At 49.3% G+C, this 20,738-nt stretch overlaps 11 protein-coding genes across 11 annotated transcripts; 6 read left to right on the top strand and 5 right to left on the bottom strand.

Annotated features, from left to right (window-relative positions):
- Positions 1–1,260: 1,260 nt before the first annotated feature.
- V8C40DRAFT_136713 (U5 snRNP complex subunit LIN1) lies at positions 1,261–3,497 on the bottom strand. The gene has a single exon (XM_083211133.1). The coding sequence runs from the start codon at positions 2,994–2,996 to the stop codon at positions 1,566–1,568; it is 1,431 nt and encodes a 476-aa protein (XP_083076801.1). The 5' UTR covers positions 2,997–3,497; the 3' UTR covers positions 1,261–1,565.
- Positions 3,200–5,053, top strand: V8C40DRAFT_234982 (polyubiquitin-binding protein UFD1). The gene is made up of 3 exons (XM_083213756.1): positions 3,200–3,497; positions 3,556–3,873; positions 3,935–5,053. The coding sequence occupies exons 1-3, from the start codon at positions 3,492–3,494 to the stop codon at positions 4,745–4,747; spliced, it is 1,137 nt and encodes a 378-aa protein (XP_083076800.1). The 5' UTR covers positions 3,200–3,491; the 3' UTR covers positions 4,748–5,053.
- Positions 5,054–5,238: 185 nt separating this feature from the next.
- On the bottom strand, positions 5,239–5,964 carry V8C40DRAFT_262332 (uncharacterized protein; the record flags this gene model as incomplete). Its single annotated transcript, XM_083219355.1, has 3 exons — positions 5,239–5,296; positions 5,424–5,687; positions 5,804–5,964. The coding sequence occupies 3 exons, from the start codon at positions 5,962–5,964 to the stop codon at positions 5,239–5,241; spliced, it is 483 nt and encodes a 160-aa protein (XP_083076799.1).
- A 1,124-nt stretch (positions 5,965–7,088) lies between these two features.
- On the bottom strand, positions 7,089–7,717 carry V8C40DRAFT_262331 (uncharacterized protein; the record flags this gene model as incomplete). Its single annotated transcript, XM_083219354.1, has 3 exons — positions 7,089–7,140; positions 7,213–7,464; positions 7,530–7,717. 3 exons carry the CDS (start codon positions 7,715–7,717, stop codon positions 7,089–7,091), a joined length of 492 nt encoding a protein of 163 aa, XP_083076798.1.
- Positions 7,718–7,985: 268 nt separating this feature from the next.
- On the bottom strand, positions 7,986–8,780 carry V8C40DRAFT_262330 (uncharacterized protein; the record flags this gene model as incomplete). The annotated part of the gene is made up of 2 exons (XM_083219353.1): positions 7,986–8,379; positions 8,563–8,780. 2 exons carry the CDS (start codon positions 8,778–8,780, stop codon positions 7,986–7,988), a joined length of 612 nt encoding a protein of 203 aa, XP_083076797.1.
- A 641-nt stretch (positions 8,781–9,421) lies between these two features.
- Positions 9,422–11,260, bottom strand: V8C40DRAFT_136673 (uncharacterized protein). Its single transcript, XM_083211131.1, has 3 exons — positions 10,762–11,260; positions 9,613–10,416; positions 9,422–9,558 (listed from the first exon to the last, which is right to left on the bottom strand). Exons 1-3 carry the CDS (start codon positions 10,911–10,913, stop codon positions 9,531–9,533), a joined length of 984 nt encoding a protein of 327 aa, XP_083076796.1. The 5' UTR covers positions 10,914–11,260; the 3' UTR covers positions 9,422–9,530.
- Positions 11,261–13,486: 2,226 nt separating this feature from the next.
- V8C40DRAFT_234972 (uncharacterized protein) lies at positions 13,487–15,387 on the top strand. Its single transcript, XM_083213755.1, has 3 exons — positions 13,487–14,243; positions 14,303–14,539; positions 14,596–15,387. The coding sequence occupies exons 1-3, from the start codon at positions 14,172–14,174 to the stop codon at positions 14,944–14,946; spliced, it is 660 nt and encodes a 219-aa protein (XP_083076795.1). The 5' UTR covers positions 13,487–14,171; the 3' UTR covers positions 14,947–15,387.
- Positions 15,062–15,387, top strand: V8C40DRAFT_136663 (uncharacterized protein). Its single transcript, XM_083211130.1, has one exon. The coding sequence runs from the start codon at positions 15,176–15,178 to the stop codon at positions 15,338–15,340; it is 165 nt and encodes a 54-aa protein (XP_083076794.1). The 5' UTR covers positions 15,062–15,175; the 3' UTR covers positions 15,341–15,387.
- A 667-nt stretch (positions 15,388–16,054) lies between these two features.
- Positions 16,055–16,582, top strand: V8C40DRAFT_284271 (uncharacterized protein; the record flags this gene model as incomplete). Its single annotated transcript, XM_083222129.1, has 2 exons — positions 16,055–16,192; positions 16,271–16,582. 2 exons carry the CDS (start codon positions 16,055–16,057, stop codon positions 16,580–16,582), a joined length of 450 nt encoding a protein of 149 aa, XP_083076793.1.
- Positions 16,583–17,549: 967 nt separating this feature from the next.
- V8C40DRAFT_234970 (uncharacterized protein) lies at positions 17,550–18,045 on the top strand. Its single transcript, XM_083213754.1, has one exon. The coding sequence runs from the start codon at positions 17,623–17,625 to the stop codon at positions 17,938–17,940; it is 318 nt and encodes a 105-aa protein (XP_083076792.1). The 5' UTR covers positions 17,550–17,622; the 3' UTR covers positions 17,941–18,045.
- A 546-nt stretch (positions 18,046–18,591) lies between these two features.
- On the top strand, positions 18,592–20,191 carry V8C40DRAFT_234969 (uncharacterized protein). The gene is made up of 5 exons (XM_083213753.1): positions 18,592–18,677; positions 19,232–19,334; positions 19,384–19,436; positions 19,499–19,791; positions 19,854–20,191. Exons 2-5 carry the CDS (start codon positions 19,263–19,265, stop codon positions 19,904–19,906), a joined length of 471 nt encoding a protein of 156 aa, XP_083076791.1. The 5' UTR covers positions 18,592–18,677; positions 19,232–19,262; the 3' UTR covers positions 19,907–20,191.
- Positions 20,192–20,738: the final 547 nt, after the last annotated feature.

Below are 20,738 nucleotides of genomic sequence, written 5' to 3'. Positions count from 1 at the left end.
CTTGCCTCCTACTACCTAATAGCACAATTATCAATCCATCATCGTACTATAGCATTGATGGATGGCCTACTGCAACCAACACCCTTCGTTACATTGCCCCTTTGCTCATCAGCTCACCGACAGCCTTGAACTAGCAGCTCCCAAGATTTCAAACATTCGATCTCGACGATTCCACATCTGGCCGTTCTTAATAATTCGCCGCAAGGCTAGGGCTGCTCCTGGCGAGGCGCTGCGCTGTTTTTTACGGAACCGGCGGGGCGCTGTTCGCTTCCAGGGACGGGAATTCGCCTCCCAACAAACGCCCGGCCGCCTCTGCTGTATTATTATCCAACTCCACCGGCGTTGGCCGGCCGTGGTCAAGCATAGGGCGGACAGAAGAAAAAAAAAGGGACATGTCAGGTTGCCGCCCAGCGTCTATCAGGGCAAAGATGAGGTCATGGCAGCATGTTCTTGGAAACCCCGAGCGAAGGAAATAACCATCTGACAAAATGCCGCCATCCGCTTCATGGCTATTGCTCATTGCTCATGCACACGGCCCATAACCTGAGCCCATCCCACGTTTCACCGGTGCTGCCGCGGCCGTATTATCAGTTTTCTCTGTCTTTTTGTTGGCCGTTAGACTGCCACAGGGGGGGCCAAATCCCATCATCAACAAGCCAAGCCGTCAAAGACGGAGCACTTTGTCACCGCGAAGGCCGCTCTCGGACAGCGGCCGTGGCGGCAGTGGGATAATTAAGCAAATTCGCCCTTTGGCCAGAGGATGCCGCACCCCGTGGCCTCGCCTGGCGCAGTGATACGCACTTTTTTCTCCGTGGGCATGCGGATATACACTTGATGACTTGATACGGCACGATAAGGGGGCAAACGGTGGCGTGTGCGAATTGCAAGTGGTGAATAATGGAAATCGCTCATCCAGCCGTTTCCCAAAGCAGTAGTCACGTCTCGTAATTGGCATTGCTAAGGGCCTAAATGCCTCTTTGTTGCACTCGGGTGTCGAGTTCACCGCGCGAGGTTGGCGATGCCCTCAATTTCTTCACCTTTACATCAACACGTCTGTCTGCTAGTGCTACTCGTACATGTTAACGAATCGGTCCCTGCATCCCGCTGCATCTGCATCCAGGCGGCAAAGCTCGGCTGCCATCGCGCTTCCCCTAGGGCCTTTGCGGAATACAAGCGCCGGAGCGTTACGGCTTGTGGGATCTTGGAGAAGCCTGCGACCCCAGATCGCCCCATGGGCAGCCCGTCCGGCCCCGTTGAGATCGGGAGTTCCAGGAACCATCTGCGGTTGCATTCTCGTCTGCCCAGTACCGTGCCCTTCTTTAGCCGCGGCAGAGGCGCCGGGACGGACGTGCAGAGCCTTAAACTCTCCAGAGGCGACCAACGAGATGCTGCTTTGTAGATGCCCATCGGCTCCAAATGTTCCCACTTTCACAAGTCTGCCCGGCACGAAAATTAAGCCACAAGAACGCGAGGGAGCGGCTCTACCCGCTCGCTTGTCTGCTCGCTCGGCTCTCACACATATACGGGTACTCTTTTCTCCTTGTTTGCTCGCCTGCTCTGAGTCGTCATGAAAAATCAGCCGATGCTGTCCACGCACCTTCGTCTCCAGCTCCGCCAATAGCTCGGAACTCGACGCCCTGGCCAAAGTATCCAGCATCCTGCCAAGCTTTCATCGTGGGGCCGTCAAAAGGACCTTGCTTTGCAGCATTGTCACGCCCGTCCGTCCATCTAAACTCCCACTTGGTGCCGCTAGCTGGAACAGATACGTCGTCGTCGTCGGCGGTGGTAGGCGGCTGATCTTCCACTTTGGCGTCGACCCAATCTTCTCCAGTCTCGCGTCGATATTCACGAACCAACAGCTCTCTCTCTTGATCGTAGATCTCCTCGTGTCCGCGGCTCAGTAGTTTATCAGCCGCATCCGTAATGGCGTCGATGGCTTGCCTAACCTCGGCCTGTTTTGGGTCGACTGCCACCTCTTGATCTGTCTCCATAGCTTCTGCACCCTTGTTCATCTTCTTGAGCTTCCACTTGGGGATCTTTTTGGTCTTTGTCTTGTCTTTGCCCAGCCGTGCTAGAGCTTCCAAGGGAGTTTCTGTTTTCTCTAGCCTCCGGATCAACGCTGCTAGCAGCTCTGAGACCAAGACTTCATCTTCCTGGATGCGTCTCTCTCGAGCTTCTGCCTCGCGCTTCTCATGTGCTGCTGCCGCCTTCTTCATCTCCTTTTTGCTAAAGCCTTCGAGCCAACTATCATGCATAGCATCTGGATCGTTAGCCTTTCGAACGTAGTTGCCGTCTTGATCAAAGCGGCCCTCCTCCATTTCCTCTCTGAGGTTGAAAGCTTCCACTTTTGGTGCGTTGCGTTTTAGGCCGCCCGCTCCTACCTCTTCGTCCACTCCCTCTTCCTGGATCGCAAGGTCCAGATCGTCTTCGTCGTCGCTGCTTTCCCGCTCGTCCAGGCGGATGGTGCCGCCACTTTTGCTCATTGGGACTTGGCCTTCAATCTGGGCGTTGTCGAGAAACTTGACGTCCTTCTTCTTCCTACCAGACTTTTCAAAGTGTTCATCCTCTCCATTCGCTTCTTCTTTTCCTGGCTCGTCGTCATTTTCGGCCGCGAACATGTCGTCATCGTCGTCATCTTCGTTGATAGGTCCGCCCGACGGTTCCTTGTTGCTGCCACCTTTGGCATCGTAGTTGTCCAGCTGCTCTAGGATATTGACAGTTCCCTTCTTGCGGCTGCCTGCTCGCGCGTTGAAATTCTCATTGTCTGAATCACTGTCGTAGCCGTCGAGGTTCACAGCACCTCGTTTCGTGGCACCGCTGCCGCCTATGACGTCGGCGTCGAGGACCGCATCGTCTTCTCGCGCGTCTGGCGCCAAGATGGACGGATTGCGCACATCAAACTTGACTCGCTTCGTATCCTCCTCGTTGTTATAGTGCGTTCGAGCAAAGTTCTCGCCCGCTCGCTTGGGCCGCGCCGCAGAGTATCGAGAAGACATGGCGCCTTGAGAGGACAGAATGGCTCGGCCGGTGTGCCCCTTGTTCTCGCGTCGTGGGCAGAGAAGCAGGTCAAAAGAGCCGGCCAATTATAGGATGCCTCTAGAGATAATTGTTAATGATATAATTAACCAGAGATGACGTGTTGAGAGGGCAATGAGTGGCGCGTGTTAGCGCAGGGAAGCTCGATGACCGGGATTAACTTTTTGGCGTTGGTCGCAGCTCTACAAGAGGTACCTGCGTCACTCAACAGCTGCCTCCACTACTAACGAACCCCACGTCTTCCGCCTTTCTCGACTTTTGACTTGTACTTTATCAAAACAGTGAACACGCTGCAGGAGCATCAGTGACACCGAAACAGTTATTCTTGTTCTTAAGGAATATTGGGAGAGGTTGGCTTGACCGTGCTAATCTCCATCTTCCCTTGGGCCTTTCTATAATCTTTCTGCCAGTCAGCCTCGTGTCATATTCGCCTGCTGCCTACCTGCTACTACGCCATGATGGTGAGTTTGGCACATCGCCTCCCATAGTTTCTGTTGACTTCTGCTAACATCTTGCAAGTCTGGCTTTGGTGGCTACGATCCCGGAAATCCGGAACACCTCTATAACATGGCACGCCATGGTCGACGACCCATAATCCAGCGGTTCGACGAGTATTACAGATGCTACCCCCTCATCATGGCGCCGGGCAGCGAACGGCCAGAGCTGAATTTTGGTTCCAAGATCATTCTTCCGCCATCAGCGCTGGACAAGGTCTCTAAGCTTCACGTCCAGTGGCCTTTGCTGATGGAAATGATCAACGGCGAAAAAGGCAAACACTCGCATGCCGGTGTTCTGGAGTTCATTGCTGAGGAGGGTCGTGCATATATCCCCCAGTGGGTAAGTTGTTGGATGCTCTAGGCCACTGCCTTCTCTTTTTGTATAGACTAACCATCGACAGATGATGGAGACCCTAGGCTTGGATGTAGGCGACATGATCCAGATTCGAACGACTTCGTTGGAGCTTGCTAGAATGGTCAAGTTGCAGCCACAATCCGTCAACTTCCTCGATATTAGCGACCCGAAGGCAGTTTTGGAAAAAGCATTCAGAAATTTTGCAACCCTTACAAAAGGCGATATCTTCAACTTTGAGTACAATGACGAGGTCTACCGAGTTGCGGTCCTAGACGTCAAACCGGAGACGGACAAGATGGGTGTTAGTATGATTGAAACTGATGTCTCGGTCGAGTTTGCGGCACCTGTTGGATACGTTGAACCTGAGAGGAAGAGCGGAACCAGTACACCAAGGAGTACCATGGGTGGCGTGCCTGCTGGTGGTGTTTTGCACAGCCAGGGGACCATGGCTCAGGCCATCAACTACAACTCTATTGCTCCATCAGTCACCAGCGTGCCGACTAATTTCCTTGGAGAAGGCCAGCGATTGGCCAAGAAGGGAAGCAAGACTGCAACACCGAAACCTGCAACGCCAGTACCGGTCGACACAACCGCGGCCCCTAGACGACGAGACGGCGCTCCCGTACCCCTTCGTCTTCCTCCCAACAAGCTTTTCTTTGGATACGAACTGAAGCCCCTGAAGACGGATGCTGAGAAGGAGCAGGATAAGGAAAACTCCTCCAAGCCCCATTTTGCTGGTCAAGGACAGAGCCTGCGTGGAACTACTAAGAGAAAGGGTGATGCTGACGACAAGTCGAAAGCCCCAGACAAGAAGGGGCCAAATGATGGAAACAGGCTAGATGGCCGGCGACCACGATGAAGGCGCTTCATTGTTGATGCTTTTAAACTTGCAATGTGGCGTTTGGGGCTGGGAAATTGTGACATAGGATGGTTTGACGAATCGCAGCATAGAAATCGTAGCTCTATTTTTCGCAAAATTTGTATCATGATCAACTCGGGTTCGATGTAGGAAACAATTCGTCTCTAATCAGACCGTGTCAAAACCATGGACGACTACATGTGCATATAGCTACACCAGGCAAGACTTTGGGCTGCCCTTTGTTGAGCGAATCCATACGAAGAGTGTTTGTTCACCAGAGGAGAAGATTCATCAAGTGCTTTCAACGATTCAAATTTCAGAACTACTAAGCTTAAAGCAGGCTCCCTGCAGTCTCATCCAGATCTTCAGCCGGCATATGATGTCCGTTAAATAACCACCCTATTGTGAAAAAATCTCAAACTAAATAGCACCCATATTCTCGACCCCATTGCGAGAGATAAACCGAGTAGAATAAGCAAAGTCAAGAGTTATCAAGCCTTGGTGTCAGAGCCTTCGGCCTTGAATTTCTCTTCACTCTCGTCGTCGCCGCTGAGACAAATTTGTGAGTCAGCTGAACTGTCGGAAGAAATATTTCTTGGAAGAGGAGAAGAGAGTAGTTGAGAAAGGAAAGAGGAGGAGAGAGTAAGTTGAGAAAGGGAAGATGGAGCGAACATACCTCTGAGAGTCAGGCTCTTCCTTCTTCAAGGTCGCGGCCTTGTCTTCCTTCTTGGCCTTCTTGCTTGGAGTAGCCTCGAGATCGTCGTCCTCTTGATCTTCGGTGTCCTGGCCCTTGGCGGCCTTCTTGGTTCGCTTCTTGGAGGGAGTAGCGGACTTGCGAGGGGTCTTGGGCTTGGTGGCGCTGGCAGGAGGAGTTGCGGTGGTGTCGCCTTCGGGGTGGCGAGCACGGAAGTCCTTCAGGATGGTCTTGCTGAAGTGCTGGCTGTGTTGAAGGATATCGTTGTTAGCTTTTGGTGTTCAAAGTGAGGGAGTGTAGGAACAAGGTTGGATATTGGGAGAAAATGTGAAGAGAACCCAAGCGGGAGTAGTTAAACTTACGACATTGCGTCCTTGGTAAAAGTGTGGCCAAGTCTGATCATGATCTCCTCAACGCGAGGCCAGTTGTAGGTCTTTTTGGCGCCATCTTGGTTTGCCTGAATGATGGCGACGCAGAGGTCACGCTCGGCGGCATCATCCCACTTCTTTTCCACAGGGGCCATGATGGGTATGAGTTGTGATGTAGGGAAAAGTAGAGTTGCTTTGTGGGTGATTGGGTCTGGTGCGAGTTGCAAAGAGGGCAAAGTATTGCTGCTTCAGGTTCTGATGCGGAGTGAGGATGGGGAGAAGAGGAAGGGAGGTTGAGTGGAAGAGGGCTCGAGCCTACGGGATATAAGTAGGTGGTCGAGCTTGGGCAGCAGAAAAGCAGGGCGGTGTAAATTGGATTGCTCAAGACTTGTAACCTGCGTTCTCAGGTGCACAGAATAGTGGTATCTCTCTTTTTGTTCACTTTGATGTCAATTGATAGTTTCCTGCTTATAGTAAGTTGATTATCCTTATGCAATAACTACGCCTACTTTTTCACCTAGTGAAGCCTTGATAATGCACAAGTGAACCATCTTTGAGCTATACATGCAAGTGGTGAATGCTTTTTTAGGTAGAAGACGCATAGTATAAGCCAGAGTATGCTGATTCACCTTTGACAGTAGGTAGGTGGCACTACTCGGAGCCAGAACCAAATATCCATCTCATCGTAACGAACTATCATTAAATATACTGCGTACCAATGAATCTAAGAACTTTGACGAGTTTGTTAGCTAGAAGCTTGGTGACTCGTGCCTGCAGGTGGTAATCCGTTCATGATACTACGTCTCCAGCGTGAAACGTTCTATGTCTATAGTGCCGTAAAGCATAGATGTCTGTAGATATTGGTTATCAATCACTCCAATCTAAAGGTGGAATGGATGGCTAACTTGTACGCTGAATGGCTGCAAGCATGTAGGATAGTTGCGCATAGAATGCCGTTATGGTAAGCTCATGCAACTGAGCCCACAGTGATATTCTGATCAGAGAGCCTATGCACACTCTGCAAGATACAGTTTACTGATTACTAACTCAGAGAGAAATATAGTCAAAGATCAAATTCTTGCGTTGCAGATATTTCCTGTCTAAAGAAGACGGTATATACTTGCTTAAATGCCCATATTTCGTCCCCCAATGTAGATGCCACTCAACCAGCTAACCCATTCTCCAATCCTTGTCCCATAACCTGCAGGGTGTCCACTGGTTTCAGCCGGTATATAAATCCCAAAAGAGTGGCATCCATCTGAATAGCTTTCAAACAAGCTTAATAGTCATCCTCAAGCTTGGGCAAGTCATCCATCTCGTCGTCCATAGTCCTATACAGAGAAGTGACATTAGTAACATTCCATTTGTATTATGAAGCAGAACAAGAAGCCTTGAAAACTTACGAAGCGACAGATTTGGCGCGCTTACGAGGGCGGACGGAGGGGCTGCGCATTTCTTCGTCTTCAATGGCTTCCTCCAGCTTGAGGTTCATGTCATCGTCCTCATCAGTGATCATCTCCTTCTTGGGAGTGCGTCGCTTGCGAGGAGTCGCCGACTTTCGAGGAGTAGGAGTCTTGGTGCTTCCAGCACCAGACTCCGTGGGGCCACCGAGAACAGTTGTATCGCGGTTCTTGCGCAATTTCTGAACATGCTGACTAGAAAAAACATGATGGATTAGTACGAGGAGGTGTCAAAGAAGTGAACAAGAGAAACTGTGTACTTGATTGCGTCGTAGCTGTAGCTGTAGCCCCGAGCCTGCATCTTTGCGGTAACCTCAGTCAAGAAGGCCTTGCCACCCTTGACTTCATCAATGACGCACAAGAGGAGGGCTTCATGCGCGGCGGCATCCCAACCACGAGTAGGCTTGTTACCAGTGGTTGAAGCGTTGGAAGACTTTGGGGCTCCCATGATGATTGCAAAATAGAATGACCAAGTGGTAAGAACTTGTGAAAGAGAATGAGGAGTGATGAGAAGTGAATGGACTTGGGGTGCGAGAGTTGGGATACAAGTTTGTAGAAGTAGGGTGAAATGAAGAAACGCAAAAATGTAAACAGAAAACAGCGGGCAAGAATATATAGGTGGTAGTAGATTATTCTGCCGGGTTTTGGCTCTCCGCCAACTGGCAGTGAAGTGAAGTGAAGTGCAAGCGTATAGGGAATTCAATGCAGACTTGGTACTAAAGAGTACATAGGCGAATAAACCTGGCATACCGAAGTGCACTCTCAGAAAAGGCGTAGCCCATCTCCTTGAGATCATTCATCACCTTTGCCCAATCCTCGGTAGATAGGGTCAAGTTGTAGAACACGGATACGAGGATATCCTCGTGAACTTGGGGGGTCCACTTCATCAACTGGCGAGAAGAAGCCATTTTTGGTGCTGCGGATGATGTTCGTGGAGAAAGATGGAAAGTGTTGAAAGGGAGAAGAAAGGTTGTAAGAGGCAAAGAATAGAATTTTGCAGAAGGTTGTGAGAGGAAGATTATGGCGGTAGATAGTAGTGAAGGTGCTGAAGATGGTTGGTGAAGATAGAATGGGTATAAAAGGTGGCAGACATAGTAGGAAATAACAGGGCTTGCAAAAGGTGAATGAATTTTGAAGATGCCATTGAAGCTTGTAGAAAGGAAGGGGTTGTATAAGCAGTGTCTCCAGATATACAGCCTTGATCAAGACTGCCGAGCAGATTGAGGGAGATCATTGAAGGGGATAGACGGCTATATCGAGGAGTAACAAGGATCAAAAGAAATCTAATCTTACCGTATGGCACTCCACGAGGTTACATGCCCCTGGGCGGTCATAAAGGCGACGACCGCTTCATTGGTCTGCGTATTAAAGTTGCCCGCCTGATTGCCCACCTGATAAAAGGCGACGAGAAGATCGTTGAGCAACGCGATATTGTCCCAAGTCCCAGTGGGCTTGGCAGAAGAGCCCGCACCCGAGTCTGGGGTAGTCGCAGAAGCAGCTTTGGGAGCCATGATGCGTTCTTGTCGGTTTGGGCGATCGTACTCGTTTTCTTGTCAGGTTGACAATCGTACTCGTTGCTTTTCGGGGTCGGTTCTCGAGGTTGGAGATGGTAAGTTGAGCGAGAGGTTGCGATGTTTGCCGGCTGCCGGATGCAACTTATATGGCGGTTGGAAACTGGCCGACGGTGGGAGATCGGAGGGCAGTGAATTGAGTTCAATGGAGGCTCACATTATGCTCGCACCCAATACATGCCGCGCTCATTTGGACGCGGCTATCCAGCATTACAAGCCCATTAGTACAACCCCATGTGATATAATAATTCTTTCGTTCTCTACAAGCATACTTTGTAATTACTGAGGCACTGAACACATACTGAGGTTCTGGATAGTCATTGCAATCTATTAGTGTTATATCTAAGGTGTAAATCAGCTGGCATAAGGGGATGAGACTTTGAGCTCCATGTCCCCAAACACTCCTTAAACACCCGACCCAATCATTATATATCCATCTACACCCCCAATTGCTTGCCGTTCCACTCCTCATACCACTTCAATTATGTCTCTACCTAGAGATGAAGTTATAGTCCCAATGAGTCAACTCCGCAAGAAAACGCTAAGACACCTGCCAAAGGGGAAAAGTAGACAAAGGGGAACAGAGACATTCGACCAACCCGCTAAGCACGCCTAAATTTAGCAAATATGCTACCTCTTCCAAATGAGATAATCATTCCATTACACAGATACTCCATTTAACGTCCAGTGTCATATCTGGCCATCTCTGAACCCAAAGCTAACGCGATCTGTTAGTATTGGCCGCAATCATTAACGTAGTGGTAAAGCTTACTCTGAGGGATACGGATCTGTGCCATCCGCGCCGTTATGGGCGGCCAGCGCCAGCACAGCTTCGTCATCGAGAGCCGAATCTTGGCCGAGGTCGTGGGGGTCTAATCTTTGTCGTTTGGAAGGATGTTCATCTGTATCTTCTTCTTCTTCTTCCTCCTCATCATCACCACTTTGCACAGCGTCCAGTTGGAGCTGTTCTTGAGAGGTTGTCGATCCGGGTTCCGATCCAATCAGATGGTTAGAAGCGATATCATTCGGTGTCTGGGCAGAGACAGAGATGCCATCAGCATCATGCATCTCCGTTTTGAGCTGCGGCTGGAGCTGTGATTGGTGCTGCTGTAGTTGTTGCTGGAATTGGTGTTGCTGTTGCTGTTGAAATTGGTGCTGGTGTTGAGGCTGAAGTTGTTGAGGCTGAAGTTGTTGAGCTTGAAGTTGCTGAAGCTGCTGTTGCTGAAGCTGCTGTTGCTGAAGCTGTTGTTGCTGCTGGAGCGGCACAGCAGAAGCAGCCATAACCGGGCCGTGGCCTGGCATAGGACTAGACACGACAGCTCCGGGGAGCACCGTCGGGACAGCAGTAGAAACCGTGGTAGGTACGCCAGCAGCAAGACCAGTTGGTGAGTTATCAGCGGTATTTGCGTCAGGCTGATCGGACTCCTGGGCCTGTGACTTTCTGGGGCGCCCGCGGCCAGGCCCCGGTCTTCTAGTGATGGGATTCAAGGTTGGATCAGCTCTTCTAGCGCTTTCAGAGTGACTTCCGTCCACTTCGGCCTTGTTTTGCGCTCTCCTGAGGCCTTGAAAGTGTTGCCTGCGATCATGTTAGCAAAGGGTAGATCAAGTAGAACAGAAGTAGCGTGAAGATGGAGTATGGATGAAGGGTATGTATATTATAGGTAGTATATATATCGGTGTAAGCGGCAAAGCCTAGTGTAAGCGGGAATGGTCATGCTCGGATGTCGAGGTACGATCGACAGCATGCCGGAATAACAGTTGGATGCACATCTAGAGATGAATGTATGGCCAACCGACGATGATCTTTGCACGTGATGTGTTCATTTCCATCCAGTCAAAGCCCAGATACTCGCGATAAGAGATTGAAATAGAAAAAAAAAGGCACGACGCGAAAATGATGAGAAGTATAAGAGACACCTACCGGCATCCTTCATTGGTGAAGCCATAGCCGAGGCCGCGCATATGATTGCCGATGGTTGTCCATTCTGCGCCACTGATAACGCCTATGTTCTTGACAGACAAAATAGTGAAGAACAGATCTTTATCTGCCCTGTCATTCCAGTTCTTGTTCATACCTACTATTGAAGTAATACGATGAAATATGAAATAAACCGAAAGAAAGCAGCCAAATGGCAAACAATAACACAAGCTTGAGCCGGGAAGGCGGTGGGTCGATGAGCCTCTAGGCCGGATTGTCTTGGTGACCTGCGGTGAGATAGAAGCTGTTAAGAGCAGAGGGCAATCAATGGCAAAATTGGTAGTGGAAGAATGGGGTACGGAGGTATAGCAGAGAAGGATGTTGGGGAGCCGTGGAGTAAAGGGGCCCGTGCATAGAGGCGACAAGATAGCCGGATTGCGGATCAACGGTTAATCCGGGCGATTAGAGCTGGGTCGGAGCTGAGCTGGAGGTGTCGGGCATGTTGTACCATGGCGCTGAAACACGAGCAATGCGACGGTGGTGCAGATGCAAGCTTGATATTTCCCTTTGAACAAGGTCTATGAAACGGCCTCTAGCTTGTCTGCCGTGATTACAAGCTCCAGCGAGGCCTGAGAGCGGATTGTAGCGATCTTGGAGACAACGATGCTGGGACTTAGCCGATATTGACACGGGGTTTACCCGTCAAAGTTTCATTTTAGCGGGGAACGAGAAACAGCTGAGGTACGTACAGTTTAGCATGTGGTCAAGCCGGGACAATCAGCGGTCGAACGATACGAAAGCGTCGGACGAAAAGTGGTGGCTCGCCATTGATGCAATTGGCCCACGACGTAATGATGGAAACGGGGGAATGAGTCAAAGTCGGAGCGACATTACTAATTGCTCTGGATAGACTAGATCTGCACTTGATGGGGAGCTGCTGCAACAGCCTTCTGCTTCGAGTAGGGCTGGTTTGCGCTTGGTGCATGGCTCGTACATACGAGGACCTCAGATGCGTTGGAATTACAAAGTATGGGGTACAAGGTGGGTATTCTATTATCGTACTTGGACGAGTTCGAGGGATGAGTAAGAATGGACAAGGGAAGATGCAGCAGCAGTTGAGATGGACAAGGTACCACTGTATACTACACCATCGGAATACAAGCGATGCATCGCCAAGGGGAACTTGGTAGCTGAAATACTAGATGTAATCCCGACGTGACCCCGGCAGCAACCCGTGTCTCCCTCCCTTCTTTTCTCAATATCAGCCAAGCAGCAAAAAGGAAAGGCAAATGTGATAAAAGCCAAGGGAAAGCCTCAGAAAGCCCATCACGGCATCCGGACCAATAGATACGAGTACGTCATCATCCCTGGTTGGTCAGCCGCCCCTCTCGCATCTAATTGGCCAGAGTTGGTCAAACTTGGTCAGTGAAATGTGGAGCGGGTCTCACGTGCTTTCGCGGAAACCTGGCGATGCTCCTGGTGGCTCAGCGTCGTCGCATCCCCAAAAATTCGCGCCCCATCGCGTCTCCCCGACGCACCTCATCCGAATCCCCTCCACGACGCCGACGACCGCTGCGACGCCGGGATGCGACCATGGACACTTTTGAAACCGGATTCAATGAGTTTTAAATCTCGTGGTTCATTATGAAGTAAATTTTCCGCGTTTCTTCTCGTCCTCTGGTTGTGAAATTGAGTCGCGATAAAAAACACAGTCGTCTTGGTTGCCAGAGCGCAAAAGTTCGCCCCTCTCTGCATGACACCCGCTAGCTCCGAGCAAGCACAAGGGCGGCCAGAGGAAAATGATCGGTGAGGATGGGAATGGGCTGCTCGTCGTATTTCACTACACACACGGCCATCTCGATTGAGGCAAAGGGAGCGAGCGAGAGGGTTGTGATGCAAGCGTCCTGTAGAGCAAGTCCATCCTCGTAGATGCAGAATTGAACAATTGCATCACCATATCCCAAAGCAACAGACAGGTCCATCATGTCGCATATCAATCACTTTAAAAAGCAAGGGGCTCTTTCTCTGCTGTTCTGAGAACTTACATGCAGTCTTAATTCTTACAAGGAATTAAATGGCATTGAGAACCATTGCTTGGTTGGGTCGCCGAAAGAAGCTTCTTCTATCGCAACGCCCCTCCTGAGCAATTTTGCCAGGCTACGCATTAGTGTTTGCCTCTGTGCTGTGGATTGGGAATTAGATGAGTCACACGGGGTTTCAGTCTCTCATGCCGGAAGAGGGATCCCTGTTTCCTTTCTATTTGACTTTTCTTTTTCGTCTGAGTTGTCTGTGATTTGCTTGGCCGTTCGAGTTTGCTTTTTCCTTGGGTGGTAGCGATTGGAACTTGGCGGGAGTGGTCACTCGGTAATACTTTGTACCTACAAGGGTTTGAGGTGGCAATTCCCATCTGAGCCACGCAGTTGCATACAATAAAGTTTATCCGACAGAAATAAATGAATTAAGAAGAATCAATTCATATAGAAACATTTTCTTCTTCTTCTTTCTTTTATTTGACTTTGGCTGCAAGAACCATTCATTGTTCAATATGATGCACATCAACCCCGACTCTAGCTGTGGCTTACAGGGAGCCACACCCACTAACAGCGGCCATTCAGCGCACCCCCCAATCCCTGTTAGCGGGCGACGTCCACTTTAGGCGCTGCAGCCCCCGTCAAACCCACTGTGCTCCATCGCTATCCCTCGAGCCGGAACGACGCCAGATCCAGGCAACAACAGGCCCTAGGCCAGATGATATCTGGTTTGGTCTTAGACAACGCTCGGGGGGCGTCCATTCGGCATGCGGATTTCTCAGCCCGGTGGGAAGTTGGGGGAGGAAAAGGAAAGCAAAAAATGAACGAATGTAACACAGATGGACTGGGGCCCGCTTGGTTCCTGGATCCTTGCAGGAGTGAGTCTATCGTGCTTGTGCTTGTGCCGCTAAACTGTCAGGCTGAGGCCGTTCATAAGAGAGGCCTTGCCTCCTCCTTGTTCCTGATCTCTTCCTCTCTCCTCTCTTTTTCAAGATTTAGTCATCTGTGAGTGTGAGGTCGAAGCCTTGTTATTCTTCTGTTCACTTTTTCTTCCTGCCTGAGGAACTCTACGAAGAAAAAGGCCAAGCCCAAGCCTCACTTCTGCCTCACTTGGACTTTGATCCGCTCATTGTTCACGCACGTTCAAGTCGCCTCCTTCCGCCCATGACCTCACCCTCTCTCGATCGGTTAATCTTTTTATAAGTTGGTCTTGCAAATTTTCGACCGGACGACCAATCTTTTCCATCTTTCTTCCTTTCATCTTTCTCCATTTCTATACCCCATACCACACGTCTACTCTCGACAGCCTCCTCTTCTCCCAACCGCTCTTCACTCCGACGTATCCGCCGATATCAACTTCAGATCCAACACCAGCTCGCCATCATGTCTCCTAACAGCGATAATGCCATGGCTCGCTTCTTGTTCGCTATCCTGAAGCAGAAGAACCTCAAAGATGTAGGTTCACGCTTCTCTGCCTTCGCCTGATCAAGCCTCTCTAACCCATTCATCTCTAGATTGATTGGAGTCAAGTGGCAGCCGATCCCGTCCTCATCGAGCCCATCACCAACGGCCATGCCGCGAGAATGCGATACTCTCGCTTCCGAGCTACCGTCACCGGCCACACACCGTCAAAGAGAGGCCGGCCATCAGAGAAGGCAAAGTCAGGCAAGGTGAAGAAGGGTGTGCAGGCAAAGAAGGAGAAGCCAATTAAACAAGAGCCGGTCTCAGCAAACGTCTCTTCGTTCGCTCAGGTAAGACCTTCGGACACCACAGCAGCTGATACGTGTGTCTAACCTTGCATCGTCAGTTTTCTCCTGAATCTCTCGCATCACTCACATCACCTTACATGGATGAATGTGACGATTTCGACCCTCGCTTCCTCACACCCTGCAGCGAAGACATGACTCAGGGACTGTCCATTCCTCCATCTGCTCTCGATGACATCCGACATGCGAACGGATTGATGTTCCCACCTCTTAGTGGCAACTCAGACTTTTTGAGTCATGCCGGCCATGACCATGCCTCTACCTCTGCGTTTGACGCCGCCTACGACCTGAACTTTGGTTCGGGAGATCTTCACAGCCAGGGCCTATCTCTCTCTGGTGGATCTCAGCCTCTCGGTGACTGGGATGATCGATTGAACGACCAGCAATACTAAATTGGCTTTGATTCGAGATGATACACTACGAATACGAGATAAAACCTACAAAAAAAAAGACGACGAGTGAAGTGGGGAGAGCGACAAAAATTTCTTTTATGACTTGATGATACTGGCCACGATTAGTGGTTAATTGGTTTGGGCAAATCTCTTTCATCTCCAAGGAGAAGATTGGACCGGTTGGGAATTAGGGAAATCTAAAAATGATTACAGGGGGGTTTATAATGGCATGTGTATAATAGTGAGGACGAGGTGGATGAGCATATTCGTCTCTATTTTTCTACCTTTCTCGTTCTCTTTGCTTTTTCTTTTCTTTTTTACTACTTACTGGCTCTTACTACCTTGCTGCCTGATACTTTTCTTTTTTCTTTTTTTTCTTTTTCGGCTATCTTAGATACCAAGATGATATGGTAGAAACCAATACTGATTGTTGACCGCTGAACATAACTCGCATAGCCTGTGACTTAGAATTCAAGATGTGTATAATCGCGACTGACTCTGGGTTTACACTGATCTACGACGGTATGTTGCATGCGTCCCCGGTATTCTTCTCAATCATCAACATCATCTTGTGTTCCCTGATTCTGCCTTTTTCATGCAAGCGGCCACATTCATGAAGCTCCAGTCAAGTTTCGATACTCTCTTAGCTCAGAATGTTTTATCTGCTGCTTCTGCACTCACAAATCACTCGGTGCAGCCAGAGCTTCCTAGGTGTCAAAGGGAGGTGGCCTGTCAGTGTTAACAGCTGCCACCAGGGTGCCAATTCACCCGACTCTCAGGCTTTCTTCGATAGGATTCCAACTCTTGTGGAAATCTGAAATCTTACTTTATTCACCAGCCTTGCTGCATTTCACATTTTCTTCCTCCTCTCCCTTTCAGTTTTACACACAAGCCCGTCCAGGCTTTCGCATCACAGCTTTCGCAAGGCACACCATCTCATCATCTATCAAGTAAGCAAACCTTTTATTTCCCGTGCAAAGCTCGAGTACTATTCTCAACTTGTGCCTTGTCTGCTATATCCAACTTCGTATGGAATCAACACTGACAATTATCCGCTGGCAGTTCTTCTCTCAACCAGCATTCTTTGCATCGTCAGAGTGAGGCCAACATGTCCGACAAACGCGAACCAACGGCTTCTGAAGCCATGTTCTTCTTCGCCATCGTCAAGCATACCCGCAACAGAGCGGACATCGACTGGAATGCCGTTGCCCAGGAACAAGGTTTCAAGAACGCCGAAGTCGCCAAGGTTTGTCTCCCTCACCTCGAATGCCGCTCTCATCGTCTCTTTTTCTATTTCCCTTTTGACTAATGACGTGTGACACAGGTTCGCTTTGGACAAGTCAGACGCAAGCTCGGCATCAGCATCGATACAGCCACCACTCCAAAGAAGGGCGGCACCTCTTCTGCCGCCTCGACCCCAAGCAAGGTCCGCAAGACGCCTGTCAGCCGCGGCAAAGGAAAAGGCAAGGGCCGCGGTGGAGTCAAGAAAGAAGAGGAGGCTGAGACTCGTGCGGGAGCTGGCATGGGAGCTCCTGGCGATGACATGGATGACATCGACCCCTTCGGTTCGTCTCCCATCAAAGGAGAATCTGACAACGTCGATCTCAAGGCGGAAGACCATGAAGATCCTTTCTAGTCTCCAGAATGGCCTATCTTTGGAAATTCTTTGAGGGATTAGTATCTATTGCTGAGAGGATTCTATTTGTTCTTTGGGCTATACTCTACTTTCATCGAGACTGAATAGCAATGTAGCTGAGAGACTAGCTACAAGGAAGGAGTCGAGACAGACGCGGAAATTGAGGGACTATGGGATGAAGCAACAGATTATCCAGTTGATATAGGGTGACAGTCGAATGAAGTTGCTTTCGGATCTTGATCGTATCACTCATCGCTCGTAAAACTCGTCGTACAATTGCATATATTCTTGCATTCAGAATCATTTATCAAGATATTTGGATTCCTACTGCCAGATCATCTCCCAGCTATCGAGATCTCTATCTCAACTGGATTTGGAAACATGTCCACAACAAATTTCGTATTAAATACTTTTACCTCTAGTTAAGGCATTGCTTCTGTATCACCTGGGGTGAATGCCCTAAGCTCTTCAATATGCCTCTCTAGCGGCAGCTCGCATACACGAAAAAGCACTCTCGAGGCCAGCCTTATAAAAGTCCAGTCGACGTAGATACGGGTGACCAAAAAACGAGGTGTCAGGTATTGCTCTGCCAGTGCATCATTGCGGCCACCTGGCAAGCAGCAGGTGCTAGCAGATATAAGAACCAGGCGAATTGATGCGCTGTCCGCCTTTCTCTTGATAATGGGGCTTTTACCTCCTATAAAAGTCGATCCTGTTTCCCCCGCAACCAAGCTTCCTCTTTCTCCTTGTTTGCATCTGCATCCACCATCCACTTCTCTTCCCACACAATACTTGTTCGTCTTGTAAGACTTCAATCAGGATCTCTTGTCCAGCTTCATCGCTACAAAGCAACGAATTTATTCTCCCAAACACACACAGTAAGATATTTACTCCTTTGCTGCATCATCTGATACAATCTGACCACCAGCAGACTATCACTCATCATGCCTGCCAAGAAAACCGACGGCTCTGATTCGCCCTCCGTCACCACTGGTCTGCGTGAGAACGAGCTTCGATTCATCAAGGCCGTCTTTGACAACATGACGCAGAAGCCTGACGCTGACTGGGGCAAGGTTGCCGGTGATTTGGGTCTCAAGGACGCCAAATGTGCCAAAGAGCGCTTCCGACAGATGTCTGTCCGCCACGGCTGGCGCACCGGTGCCCCCAACAGTAGCCCCAGCAAAGCAAAGAAGAACGACGTGACTGGTCCGTCTGGTGATGGCAAGGTGACCAAGAAGCCGAAGGCTAGAACCCCCAAAAAGGCAGTGGCCAAGAAGGAGGAGAGCGAGGATGATGATATCAAGGATGAGGATGACTATCTGAAGTCGGAGGAAATGGAGGAAGGCGCCTTTTTCTGAGAGTACGGACGAGATACAATTTGGTTGTTGTTGATATGACTACCATCTAATGATCGTGTGGTTGGAGAGCAGTGATTATGCGACTGATAGGTATCTTGAGGCTGGGTCAGACAGGACAGTCGATTTGCAGGCGATATAGCAGTCACTTTTTGAGGTTATATAACAAAATGGCATCCATGGATTGATGATTCTATCATCACTAGTCTACTTGGTGCAGTGCAATTGCTGCCAAGCGTAATCTTCCCAACCAAGGCTCAAGAAAACCTCCACTCCTTCTAATGCTATGTTACATATTTCCAGTGTCTAAGCACAAGAATCAAGAAATAACATTGGTAGTAATTATTTCCAGATTCAATTGCCTCTATACTGTAATCCTTATACAAAACAAAGGCCACTGAAAAAAACCAACGAGGGAGTCTCAGGTCACTTAGGCGTACCGAGAGACTTGACACTCTGCTGCCAGGTGTCCAGGTGCCAGGCGGGTTGCCCCGACTTACAACTGGCGGGACGTCTTTGTTTTTATTTTTCGCTGCTCTGGACACCCCAGACGCGTAACCCGCTTTATTTTCTTTTCTCGGAGACATTTGTTTGTTTGTTGTGTGTCGTGGACAGTCGCATCTCGCCTCTTTCTTCTCCCACACAACACATCATCCATCTCGAAGTTTCAATTTTCTGCACACACTTAGCTGCAGTTCTCAATTGCAACATCTTCAGCATTCTTGAAATCCTCTGTCTTGGTAATTACAATTTTGGTCTTTCTTTCTTTTGTTTTCTTTTTCGTTTTAGTTGTATTTGGCCTGATTACTCCTTATTGTCTCTTCGCCTGAGCCAGAAGTGAGGCGGTCACTTGTCCAATTCACACCCTTTCCCCAACTACATTTTCTTAACCTGCACACTCCTGTTCTGAATCTAATCCTGGGCCGTGTAAAGCCTGTGTCTGAACTGCCTGAGGTGTCCTCTTTTTTCCCTCTCCCTCTACTTCACATTTTCTGCGTCCAAGTTTTCTCTTCGACTCCCCTCATTGTCCCATCGCGCTCTTGAGCTTGTCGATAGCCATCATCTTCCCGCTTTGTTGCTTGCAATACTCAGTCATCAGATCTCAGCTCATTTTGCTTGTGTGTTCTTTCTATCCATTCTCTTCCATCATCTTTACCCACAGTGTAGAGTCGCTTGCCATGTTCTATCATCTGACCTCTTCGTCCCTTGCCACCCTTTCATTGTCCTTCTCCTATCATCCCATCATTATACCTCTTTCATCCAAACATGACACTTGATCCTAACCTGCTTATAGTCCCAAAGCTTACACGACTCTTTTCAACATCATGTCGAAGCAAGATCCCGCTGAGCAAGTTCGCTTCCTTGTGTCCTGCATTGGTCACACCACCAATGGAAGAGTAAGTCAGCAAGATCCCTTCTTGCATCCATATCTGACTTATCTTGTAGCCTGATTTTACTCTTGTCGCTGAAGAGCTTGGAATCGTTTCCAAGGCCGCTGCGTAAGTCCTTCCTGCCCTCGCTTGGTGAACTCACCTAACAATTTTCTGTTGTTCTTGAACAGCCAGAAGCGGTATGAGCGAATGCTCAAGGCCAATGGAGTGAACGCCTCCAAGCCGGCCGCTAAATCCAGCGCTGATGATGAAAACACCCCTTCCACCCCCGTGAAGCGCAAGACTACTGGAGTTGCTAGAGGCAGCGCCCAAAAGAAGTCCAGGGCTGCCAAGAAGGAAGAAAGCGATGACGAGATGAAGGACACGAAGCCGACTCCCAAGGGCAGGGCCAAAGCTCCCAAGAAGGAGCCTAAGAAGGAGCCCAAGAAGGAGCCAAAGGAAGAGTGCGACTCTTCTCTCTCTGGTATGTTGCTGGCATGATCTTGTAACTCCAAATGACTTGGCTGACCTGACTGTGATTCTTAGACGCTCCCGACTCGGGTCATTCTGACGCTGGCACAAGCTTTGACTCTGTCTAAGCTCTTGCAGCCTCGCTCTCCGGCTATACTTCAAGTCATGATGAACATTGTAATACGAAGTTCGTTTCCTCGGCAGTATATAGGAAGCTCTGGAGATTTGAGATGATGATTACGTAGTTTGGGATTTGGGATATGAGGCAGGGCATTTGCCTGAACATTTGGTTCAATACGGACATGCTAGGGATATTAGGTCTTCAATTGAGATGGCTATCATAGCAATTCAGATATTCTATGAATTCATTTAGCTTAGTTTAATACAGGGTCCACGGCGGAATATCGCCAAACGGGTACTAATGATGTGCTTTTGCCTTCTCGTTTGATTTTATCCCCGACTACAATAACATCATCTCTAGATCAAATAATGATCAAGTTTTCCAAATGCTTCAATCAGAAGCTCCATTGCATCGCATGTCGGAGCCCGCTTCTCCCCACTGGCAGCCCGCCAAGCCCACTCGTGATTCACTGTCACTTCAGACTCAGCAAACACCGACCCTCAGACTTCAATAGGCACAGTAGCAATCCTATTGGAGTCCCATTGTATTCATACCGCCTCGAATAGTCACTTTTCCCAACTGATAGCAGCTGACAAAAAGAGACGTACCCATGCTCCAGGAGAGGGGAAAGGAGGGAAGCCCCGCAAACGCAACATGAATGCAGCAGCTGCTGAATGGAATCTGTAGCTATTGTCACTAGCATGATGGTATTGGGGACAATACACCAGAAAAGTGACACTCAGTTCATTATCACCACCACAATTAGACGCTTGTTGTATTCTAGCAATCAGAACATCTCGTGCTGCTGCTGATATCAAAACTCTTCTTTCCTCGCCACC

The sequence above is a fragment of the Trichoderma camerunense genome (genome assembly GCF_050948025.1).
Source record: "Trichoderma camerunense strain CBS 138272 chromosome Unknown V8C40scaffold_3, whole genome shotgun sequence".
Lineage (NCBI taxonomy): Eukaryota > Fungi > Ascomycota > Sordariomycetes > Hypocreales > Hypocreaceae > Trichoderma > Trichoderma camerunense.
The sequence above is the reverse complement of the archived record's forward strand: the minus strand, read 5'-3'. Positions and strand labels throughout refer to the sequence as shown.

Coding starts and splice junctions, on each gene's coding strand:
- V8C40DRAFT_136713 (XM_083211133.1), bottom strand. CDS start 2,996: ATGTCTTCTCGATACTCTGCGGCGCGGCCCAAGCGAGCGGGCGAGAAC.
- V8C40DRAFT_234982 (XM_083213756.1), top strand. Junction 3,874..3,934: donor GTGCATATATCCCCCAGTGG/GTAAGTTGTTGG, acceptor AACCATCGACAG/ATGATGGAGACCCTAGGCTT.
- V8C40DRAFT_136673 (XM_083211131.1), bottom strand. CDS start 10,913: ATGAACAAGAACTGGAATGACAGGGCAGATAAAGATCTGTTCTTCACT. Junction 10,417..10,761: donor TTCACCAATGAAGGATGCCG/GTAGGTGTCTCT, acceptor ACATGATCGCAG/GCAACACTTTCAAGGCCTCA. Junction 9,559..9,612: donor ACAGATCCGTATCCCTCAGA/GTAAGCTTTACC, acceptor AGATCGCGTTAG/CTTTGGGTTCAGAGATGGCC.
- V8C40DRAFT_234972 (XM_083213755.1), top strand. CDS start 14,172: ATGTCTCCTAACAGCGATAATGCCATGGCTCGCTTCTTGTTCGCTATC. Junction 14,244..14,302: donor AGCAGAAGAACCTCAAAGAT/GTAGGTTCACGC, acceptor ATTCATCTCTAG/ATTGATTGGAGTCAAGTGGC. Junction 14,540..14,595: donor ACGTCTCTTCGTTCGCTCAG/GTAAGACCTTCG, acceptor TTGCATCGTCAG/TTTTCTCCTGAATCTCTCGC.
- V8C40DRAFT_136663 (XM_083211130.1), top strand. CDS start 15,176: ATGTGTATAATAGTGAGGACGAGGTGGATGAGCATATTCGTCTCTATT.
- V8C40DRAFT_234970 (XM_083213754.1), top strand. CDS start 17,623: ATGACGCAGAAGCCTGACGCTGACTGGGGCAAGGTTGCCGGTGATTTG.
- V8C40DRAFT_234969 (XM_083213753.1), top strand. CDS start 19,263: ATGTCGAAGCAAGATCCCGCTGAGCAAGTTCGCTTCCTTGTGTCCTGC. Junction 19,335..19,383: donor GTCACACCACCAATGGAAGA/GTAAGTCAGCAA, acceptor CTTATCTTGTAG/CCTGATTTTACTCTTGTCGC. Junction 19,792..19,853: donor GTGCGACTCTTCTCTCTCTG/GTATGTTGCTGG, acceptor TGTGATTCTTAG/ACGCTCCCGACTCGGGTCAT.